Below are 10,812 nucleotides of genomic sequence, written 5' to 3'. Positions count from 1 at the left end.
GTTGAAGGGCGGGGGTGTTCTGACGTAAGAGGGAAGGGCACTCCTAGCGGCACACAGTAAAGAACGCAGGTTTCTAGTGCAGGCGGTATCTGATTGGCTGCTGGGTACAGAGCAGAGCGCTGATTGGCTGGGAGGACCTGTAAGTTTTTTTTGTCATAGAGGAATATTCTGATGATCCGCCGGGCTCCTCTTCCGGTAATGCGGAGCTGTCGGTACCTGCACGGCTGATAACATGAGCTCGTTCCAGGGCCGGATGAAGGAGTATCCTTCCCTATCCATAGACCGGTTTGACAGGGAAAATCTCTCCGCCAAGGCTTATTTCCTGTCCCACTGCCACAAGGGTAAGGAGAGTCCTCTGTGGAACGCTATACAAGAATTCAGTGTTTTCCTAACCAGGGTGCCTCCAGCTGTTGCAAAACTACAACTCCCAGCATGCTGGAAGTTGTAGTTTTGCATCAGCTGGAGGTAACCGAGTTAGAAAACACTGCCTTAACCCCTTAAGGGCCGGACGTTTTTCGTTTTTTGCGCTTTCGTTTTTTCCTCCTTACCTTTAAAAAATCATAACTCTTAAAATTTTGCACCTAAAAATCTGTATTATGGCTTATTTTTTGCACCACCAATTCTACTTTGTAATGATATGAGTCATTTTACCCAAAAATCTATGGCAAAACGGGGGAAAAAAATCATTGTGTGACAAAATTGAAAAAATACAGCCATTTTGTAACTTTTGGGGGCTTCCGTTTTTACGCAGTGCATTTTTCAGTAAAAATGACACCTTCTCTTTATTCTCTTGGTCCATACGGTTAAAATGATACCCTACATGCAAGAAAATGTATACGTTTAAAATTATCTTCTGACCCCTATAACTTTTTTATTTTTCCGTTTTCAGGGGGCTATGAGGTTCATTTTTTGCGCCGTGATCTGAAGTTTTTGTCGGTACCATTTTTGCATTGATCTGACTTTTTGATTGCTTTTTATTCATCTTTTCATGATATAAAAAGTGACCAAAAATACGCTATTTTGGACTTTGGATTTTTTTTGCGCGTACGCCATTGACCGTGCGGTTTAATTAGCGGTATATTTTTTTAAATCGGACATTTCTGCACGCGGCGATACAACATATGTTTATTTTTGTTTTTATTTACACAGTTTTTTTTTATTATTGGAAATGCCGGGTGATTCAAACTTTTATTAGGGGAAGGGATAATTCAAAGGGTTAATGATTTTTTTTTTACACTTTTCTTTTGCAATATTATAGCCCCCATAAGGGGCTATAACATTGCATTTACTGATCTTTAACTGTGTTCAATGCATCTCCATAGGGATGCATTGATGAGGGTTTTCGGCAATTGATTGCTCAAGCCTGGATCTGCAGGAAGGAAGGTAAGAGACCTTCCTCCTGTAGTACAGCTGTTCGGGATGCTGCGATTATACTGCAGCGATCTCGAACAGCTCCCTGAGCTAACCGGCAACTTTCACTTTTAGCCGGGCGGCTCAGCTTTGGCTGCTGATAGCAGCCGGAACCTGCTGTGTATGACATGAGCACCGCTCCGATGCTTGCGGTCATACACAGGATGTAAATGTAGGTCCTGGTGTGCGAAGTACTGCCAAACCAGGATGTACATTTACGCCCGTGTTCGTTAAGGGGTTAAAGGGGTACTCTGTTGGAATTTTTTTTTTTTTTTTTTATTAACTGGTGCCAGAAAGTTAAACAGATTTATAAATTACTTCTATTTAAAAATCTTAATTCCTCCAGTGCTTACCAACTCCTATTTGCTCCACAGGAAGTTCTTTTCTTTTTTGATTTCCTTTCTGTCTGACCACAGTGCTCTCTGCTGATACCTCTGTCCAGAGTAGTATAGGTTTGCTATGGGGATTTGTTCCTGTTCTGGACAGGTCCTAAAATGGACAGAGGTGTGAGCAGAGAGCACTGTGGTCAGACCCTATGGGGACATAAAACTAAAATAAAAAAAAGTTAATAAAAATGTGAATAAGCCCTTCCAATATAAATAAATTTGTCCCTTTTTCCCATTGTACCCGAAAAAGTGTAAAAAAAAAATAAAATAAATAAAAAAAAAAAAATAAATAAATTTAATTAACAAACATATTTGATAGGGATCGACCGATTTTGTTTTTTTTTAGGGCCGATACCGATAATCGGTGGAGGTTAGGGCCGATAGCCGATAACTTTTACCGGAATATCGGTATAAGTTATCGGCTATTTATCCCCCCGCGACACCGCTGCAGATCATTGATTTAAAGCGGGCGCTTTAAATCAATGCACTGCAGTGACTTTTGCGGTGCCATAGACCGCAGCTGCCACCCGCTTCTCTCCCCCTGCCTGTCCGGGGGTCCTGAGACCGATCACCACCACCGACCCTCCCCCCGACCCACCGCACCACCCCGGCCCCATTGCCTCCCCCATCCCCGGTTTTATAATTACCTGTTCCCGGGGTCCACTCTACATCAGGCTCCGGTGGCGTCCTCCTGAACTGTCACTGTGCACACGTCACAGCGCACGCAGCAGGAGCAAGAAGAAGCGTGGGCCCCGGGAACAGGTAATTATAAACCGGGGATGGGGAGGCAATGGGGCTGGGGCGGTGCGGCGGGTCGGTTCGGGGGGGGGGGGGGGGCGGTCGCGGTGCGGGGCATTATCGGCTTATCGTCAAAGTAATTGCCGATACCGATAATGCCCAAAATCTGGAATATCGGCCATACCGATAATCGGTCGATCCCTAATATTTGAGATCAGTACGTGTATTAATGTGCAAACTATCAAAAAAATTTTTTAATGATCTCATTCGGTGAATGGTGTAAAACTAAAGTCTAAAATTTCAGCTTTTTGGTCACATCACTTTGAAAATAAATATTATTAAAAAGCTACATATACGCACAAGTGGTACCAATGAAAACTACAGATCACAACATAAAAAATTAGCCCTCATACAGTCCTGTGGGATGCAGGGTGTAAATGTTCCATTCTTTGAAGTGCGCTCGAGCTGACCGCTTTTCATACCAGGCTGGTCCCGATTGCTATCAACAGCTGGGACCCATGGCTAATGTTGGACATTGTCGATCAGGCAGGTGTCTGGCATTACCCCTTTAGACACGTTCACAGCGTCTTAAATTTCTGATGATTACTTGCTGGTAGCTCGGGGTAGCTGATCGGGCACCTTTGGCAAAATCGGGCGGTCCTGATCTGAGCTGTTAGGATGCAGGGAAGTCTCTTACCTTCTTCCCTGCAATTCTATTGGTGCTCCATTGCTGCAGGCAGCCTTAGCAGCTTGAGTTATGGAGGGAGCACCGATAACACTGATCAATGCTGTGCTATGGCACATCGTTGTTCAGTGTAAGCAAACATTGCATGTAATGTAGCATATATGCGCATGTAATAGTCCCCTATGGGGACTAAAAAATTGTGACATAAGTGTTTAAAAAAAAGTTAAGAAATGTGAATAAGCTCCTCTGCTAATAAAAGTTAAATTCACCCCCCTTTTTACCTTTTTTAAATAAAATAACTTAAAAAATAAATGTAAATGTTTGTGGTATTGCCGCGTGCTTAAATATCCGAACTATAATAACTAAATAACGTTTATTAAACCGCATAGTCAATAGCATAAATGTAACAATACCAAAGTCCAGAATTATTTATTTGTGGTCATGGTTTGTATGAGGGCTAATTTTTTGCGCCATAATCTGTTTCTTTCTATCGGTACCATTTTGGTATTGATCTGACTTTTTAATCTCTTAACTTTTTTTCTTGGATATTATAAAAATTGCAATTCAGTGTCTTTTTTTAAATTTTTTAATTTTTTTTTTTAAATTAACAACATTTAACTTACAGGATACATAATGTTATATTTTAATAGGTCGTACAATTACGCACGCAGTGATACCAAATATGTTTATTTTTATTATGTTTACATGTTTTTATTTAGGAATAGGGGGTGATTTGAACTTTTAATATGGAAGGGGTTAATGTGTGTCTTTTTAAACTTTTATTAAAAATGCATTTTTTTTTTTTACACTTTATTAGTCCCTTAGGGGACTTTTAGGAGGAATCATTAGATTCCTCATACAGATCAATAGAGTTCATTGATCTGTGTGCTCTGCGATCCATTGATAGAGCCTAGTCCAGCCAGGTTCCATCATTGACAGAGCCACGGACACCAGAGAAACAGAGGTAAGCCCTTCAGCTACCTCTATAGTGGATTGCCCCCCACAATCGCGATACACCCCACTAGCCCACCAGGGAGCATTCACATGTCCCTTTATGTCAGCTTTGATAGCAGTGATCTAAAGGATTAATAGCCAGCCGCGGCGATTGCCGCATGCTGGCTATTAGCGGCGGCCCCCGGCTACTGAAATCAGCTGGGGCTGCTGTGTTCGGAGCAGGCACGAGTCAGGAGCCCGCTCCATACACCCCACTGAGCGCCGCCGTGCCTGTCGGGTCTTTCAGGTCCGGCCCTGCTTGCCCGAAGCAGGGCTAAGGACCTGAAAAATTCACCTGCCCGGCACCCAGAACTGCAGGTCCCGGGCGTCAGGAGACAGGAATTCCACATCCCTGAAAAGATCGATTCGAACAGATTTTGAATCAAAACTAATATTGTCTAATGAAATATCGCAATATTTGACAGAATCAATTTTTTTCTGACACCTCCAGGGACCATACTCAGCGCCCGGTCTGTCCTGACTTTTGGTTCTGGTGCTTGTCAGAAAAGTGTGAGATATTTTTGATGGAGTCCTTATAGAGTCTCTGAAGCCTTTTCTATGATACATATGAGCTTAGTAAATTTGGTGTTTGCACTTACTGACGTGAGTACATAGAGAATTGTGCCCCGCTTCCAGTGGCTCCTCCATTCAGTCATGGCTGTTCATAGGCTGCTGAAGCATCTGAGCCCCTGGAGGATTTTTTTTTCCGAATTGCTGTGTCTGCTAGAAGGTTTTCATGTTTATTTTTTTCCCCTTCTGTAGATCACATGAAAGGGCTTCGTGCTCCTCTTTTGAAGCGAAGAATACAGTCGTGGTACGTAAAATAATTTCATAGGAAAATTTTGGTTTGTGTCATAAATGCTAACATATAAATGATATGGACACGTGTATTACAGGTGCAAGAGAAGGTTATTTATCACATCTACTAATGATGAATGAAAAAATGTGTGATGTTTGGCAGATGGATGAGGATTACTGCAATATTAAATATTGAAAGTGCCATCCAATCTATAGGCTTCATGTTATAGAACAAGAGGCGCTCAGCAGAGTGATGTATGCCTTTATGGGAAAAGTTCCAGGATCACTTGGCATGTATTCATGTAAATCTCTGCTCATTCTGGGCTAAGTAGTCAAGTGGGTGGTGCATCGAGTGACAAGTTATCCTAGAACTTTTCCCACAAAACTATATATCAATCTGCTCTGCTCTTCCTGTTCTATAACATACTGACTGCAGACTAGGCTGCATTCAAAATGTGACAGGTCCCCTTGAGAACATCGGCATGTACGCCCTAGTCCCACTGTCCCTGTATGAAGAAATCAGCTGAAAGGCTGGCGGGAGGTCACCTTACCTGGCTCCTTGCCATGCGATCAGCGCTCCCTTACTGCAGGAAGCCATGGCAGCCTGTACTAATGGAGCACCAACACTGATCTATTCTGTTCCATGGAGCAGCATTGTTTAGTGTTTGCAAGTAATCACCTATGGGGACAAAAAAAAATGTAAAAAAAAAAGTTTATAAATGTGAATAAGCTTCTCCGCTATCAAAGTTTTAATCACCCCCCCCCCCTTTTTCCCATTTTGTAACTAAAATGTAAACAAAAATAAACATAAACATATGTGGTATCGCTACATGCAAAAATGTCCGTACTATTAAAATATAATGTTAGTTAAAGCGCAGTCAATGGCGTGAAAAAATACCAAAGTCAAGGATCGCACTGGTCACTCGATATATCATAAAAAGCGATGAAAACAAAAATAATACAGATAAAACTACAGATCACAGCGCAAAAAATGAGCCCTCATACAGCCCCATATGAGGAAAATATGTCATACAGCCCCATATAAGGACAATTTTTAACATATTCATTTTCATACGAAAAGTTCTAATTTTTTAAAAGTAAAATAAAACAAAACCTATATAAACTTTAACTGTATGGACCTACAAAATTTAGATGTTTCAAGTGCACTGCGTAAAAATTGAAGCCCCCAAAAATGGCAAAATGGCTTTTTTTCTTTTTTTCTTCTTCCTCAGTTTTGCACTACAAAGAATTTTTTTTGTTTCACCATAGTTATTTGGCAACATAAGTGATGTAATTACAAAGTATAACAGGTGGTGCAAAAAACAAGCCTCATGTGGGATAATTAAAAGTGTTATGACTATTGGGGTATGTCCACACAGAGGAATTGGCGAGGAATTATTTTAGTGCTGAATTCCGCACGGATTTTCCACACGGAATATAGGAGGAAACTGTTGTGTTTTTTTATTTTTGCTGGACAACAACCACCAATTAGAATTTCCCTTTTTTTTTTTTTTTTTCTTCTTTTTTTAAGTGAGAACTGAAGAGCGGAATTCTATTCAAATCAATGGGGTTTGGCACTGATAAATGAATTGGAGAGGAATAAACTAGCAAAATTACTCATGGAAATTCCTCTCCAATTCCTCAGTGTGAACATACCCTTAGAAGGCAAGGAGAAAAAAACGAAAGTGCAAAAATAAAAAAATAAACCTGGATGTCCTAAAGGGGTTAATATATAGCTGTATATAACAGGATCAGTTTCTAGCATCACCACAGCAGATGATTTATGTGGTAGCTACTATGTCTAAAATAGAGTTTTAGTCCTGTCTTCCCCCATTAGATTACAGAGGGGGAACCATCTTTAAGCATTTAGTGCATAAGCCATGAATGCCATTTGCCTAAATATCCCCATAACGTAGCAGTCATGTTTAAGTTCATATCCATGTGTACATAGGGAATATGAATGAAGTCTTCCTTTTGGGACATTACATTACAGGTTGACATCCATTGACACCACATGATGCTTCATAAAGGAATGATTGGTGTTCCTCAGGGAGTCCCATGACTGTACCCATCTTGAGAAGCCATTGGTTGGGATCTATGTATAACAGAAGAACGTTTTCCAAACCAGACAACTCATTTGAGCAGCATTTCCGGGAGTTCACTTTTGTGGTCTGTCAGAACTTATATGGGGAGATTTATTAAAACTTGTGCAGAGGAAAATGTGACCAGTTGCTCATAGCAGCCAACCAGATCCCTTCTTTTACTTTTCAGAAGCCTTTTTAAAAATGAAAGAAGAAATCTGATTGGTTGCTGTGGGCAACTGTTAAACTTTTCCTCCGTACAAGTTCTAATAAATCTCCCGAATAGTGAATACATAGTCTTTAACATGCTTTTATACATCCTCATTGTCCTGTGCACCAAATTACATGAAGTTGCTATTCTAAGAATAAAAGCTTCATTTTGCTTTATATTTTACAGCCTTAAAGTTTTCCTGTACTGTTCTCCAGTAACAAAGGAATTACTACTAACAAGTCCTAAGTATGAATTTTGGGAAAAGCGCATTGTAAGTTCCTATTCATCTTTATCCTACAAATACCTTAAATAATAGAAACAGGACAATACCATTCCATGTCTTTTCTGCATACTGACCATTAGAGACAACCCCATTGTCAATGTTGGCACCATGGCAATCAGCTGATCTTTGCGGTTCTGCTTCCATCACAATGGCAAACAGCTGACTTTATTGCATTAAGCTGTGGCCAGCCAGACATTAACCGGAAGGTAATGAGAGAAGCCCTCCTATGACGTCCCAGTTCACAACAGAATTCACACGGCACTGCTACTTCACTAGTTCATATGCTGCTATGCTCTTCCAGCTAAAAGACCATTCCGGTGCTCATATCTAAAGTCCAACAGATATCCAGTATGAAGAATATAAAGAATTGAGCACTCACCTGGTCCTGGCGAACAATATACTTCTTTGTTGTGTTACAACATGTTAGCGTTCCACATCATGCAGGAGAGCGGACGGAAAAAGGGGTGGGGGAGTGAGTTGGGCGACGGTCCGTATCGTGCAATCAGTGCTTCGTCAGGCCCCAGAAGTATATTGTTCGCCAGGACCGGGTGAGTGCTCAATTCTTTATACTGGATACCTCCTATGACGTCAATACACCCTCATGGGACATATGGACATGGCTGTATTTTCTAATAGACACCTCGTGGGCCTGTACCCCCTCCACCCTTGGTTAATCCATGTCCGAACAGCTGCTAAATTTCCCCGCAAATCTACAGCCGCTCATTATATTGTACATTTGTTATTGATTTCACTTTCTGTATATGGGGGGGGGGGGGTCCTCCTGTATGAGGAATCAGCCTAGTGGGGTGTATTCAGAGTGAGTTGTAAATACAGCCCTGCATATGGAGAGCGGTTGTCTACAACACCCCACCATTTTATTGAGAAATGACAGTAATGATATGTTGGTGCATGTTACCACTCTTACATTTACTATCTGCTTTAGATACCGTCTAGAAACAGGCATAGTGTTGACAAGTTGGAAATGCTCCTGACTTATTATTACAGGTCACCACATTTTTTTGGCACTTAAAACAGTTTTAGGGTAAGTATTAAGCCTGTTAAGGCTGTATTTGTGCGAGGGGCGTGAGTATTCCACACCCATCCACCTCTAGGCGGGGTTACAGGAGTCAGGGCAGGGGGGCGTGAGTATATAACACCCCCTAAGGCAGGACGTACGTGACGTTTTTTCGAAACTGGTGTTCTGGGTTTGGATTTCCCGCCGAGGTTCTGGCAGCTGCAAGCTGCGGTGCTGGCTGTTACTACTAATGACACGGTCTCGGCATCTCTTACAGCCCGATGGCTGCTGCAGGTGGGATTCTAGCCGCCCGCTACTCGTGGAGGTACGGCCCTCTCTGCCTGTATGTGCAGAGGTTCTGGACGGTACTTGCGCAGTTGCATACAGGTATGAGTGGGGTGGGGATGAGCTGGAAGGCACCTGCACGCATTCGGCATGGAGGTGCATTGCAGGGATGTTACAGTGCTTAGACGACTGCTGGGCAGGTGGATGTTCGGCAGTACACTCAGCGTAGCTGCAAGACTCGCACCTTCTCCGTCCCACCCCGCACTGGCCGGCGCACGTGCAGTACACTCTCCGTCTCTCCTGGCACACTGTGATGAGCTCCCCAGCTGTGGTCAGTATTGTTCCATAGGCTCTGGCAGAATTTTCTGTACAATTGTCTGTATTACTTCTGTGTATGCATACTGTATGGGTAGGATGTATACCCCCTTGAGTACCAGGGTTTATTTGGGGGGGGGGGGGGGGGGGGTAGGGATGAAGTAAAAAAAAAAAAATAAGGGGGGGGGGGGGGGGGGAGTCATAGCTTGTACTAGTCACAGCATTATACCTTGGTTCAATACATTCGCACTTTGAGTAACATTGTCTGAGCTCACACTTTTATCCCGGGCGCACACTCACAATTTTCAGATCAGACACATGCTCATAGCATTTGTATGGTATGTACGCTCATAGAAGTATATGGTATGTGTGCTCATGGCAGTATACAGTATGTACACTTATAGCAGTATATGGTATGTACAGTCATAGCAGTAAACGACATGTATGCTCATAGCAGTTATATGGTATGTATGCCCATAGCAGTATACAATATGCAAGCTCATTGCAGTTATACAGTATATGCTCATAGCAATTTATACGGTATATACACCCATTGCATTATACGGTATGTACACTCATTGCAATTACATGGTATATACGCTCATGGCATTATACGGTATATACGCTCATGGCATTATACGGTATATACGCTCATGGCATTATATGGTGTATATATGCTCATGGCATTATACGGTGTATATACGCTCATGGCATTATACGGTGTATATACGCTCATGGCATTATACGGTGTATATATGCTCATGGCATTATACGGTGTATATACGCTCATGGCATTATACGGTGTATACGCTCATGGCATTAAACGGTATATACGCCCATGGCATTATACGGTGTAAAGGCCCATAGCATTATACGGTATATACGCTAATAGCATTATACGGTGTAAAGGCCCATAGCATTATACGGTATGTATGCTCATAGCATTATATGGTATATACGCTCATGGTAGTTGTGCGACATATACGCTTATAGCAGTTTTACGCTGCATACGCGCATAGCGGTGGTTCGGTAAATACACTTATAGCAGTTATGGTGGTACGCTCATAGCAGTTATACAGGGTGAACACTCATAGCAGGTACACATGATGTACGCCCATAGCAGTCATACAGTACCTAGACTCATACTACGCACATGCATTTTGCATTTTATACCATGCTTTGGTGGCATTTCTTACACATAGGTTACTACATCACTTTGAAGTTTATGTTGTCAATTAAGTTTGGTACCACGCCACGATTTGGTTGTATCATATATACGCCACAATCATTTCTTAGGTATGCACCATGTTAAGTTGTACCATGTATGTTACTGCTATACTCGCATCACTCGTACACTATTTGTCATGCGCACGTTTTGACTTGGAGGTATGTTTGGAATGGATGTCTTGCTTGTATTCATAGCATTGTTGTTCTGTACGTATCGGTAAGTCATTGGTTCGTGCATACTTATAGCTTTCGTTGGTACAGATGGTCAGTGTTATAAGTGTTTATGGTTATAATATTTTATTCAGTGAATATGGTACAGTTTGCGTATTCGGTGCATATGTTTCATAGCTTTTCAAGTCAGGCATACGGAAGTATTATTATTCAA

General features: G+C 41.9%; 1 protein-coding gene across 3 annotated transcripts in view; it reads left to right on the top strand.

Moving 5' to 3' along the window:
- The first annotated feature begins 10 nt into the window (after positions 1–10).
- The window catches only part of DCLRE1C (DNA cross-link repair 1C), a 58,500-nt gene continuing 47,698 nt past the window's right edge, over positions 11–10,812 (top strand). The window contains exons 1-3 of one of the 3 annotated variants that reach the window (XM_056573378.1): positions 11–139; positions 4,975–5,026; positions 7,489–7,573. In XM_056573378.1, the coding sequence (XP_056429353.1) occupies positions 4,980–5,026; positions 7,489–7,573 (132 nt within the window). In that variant the 5' untranslated portion in view covers positions 11–139; positions 4,975–4,979. Of the gene's footprint in view, positions 140–185; positions 342–4,159; positions 4,184–4,974; positions 5,027–7,488; positions 7,574–10,812 lie in introns of those variants that run through there. The other 2 variants (XM_056573377.1, XM_056573379.1) reach the window with 2 other exon arrangements.

Source organism: Hyla sarda, chromosome 4 (assembly GCF_029499605.1).
Source record: "Hyla sarda isolate aHylSar1 chromosome 4, aHylSar1.hap1, whole genome shotgun sequence".
NCBI lineage: Eukaryota > Metazoa > Chordata > Amphibia > Anura > Hylidae > Hyla > Hyla sarda.
Note: the sequence above shows the minus strand (reverse complement) of the source record. Positions and strands in the feature narration are given on the sequence as shown.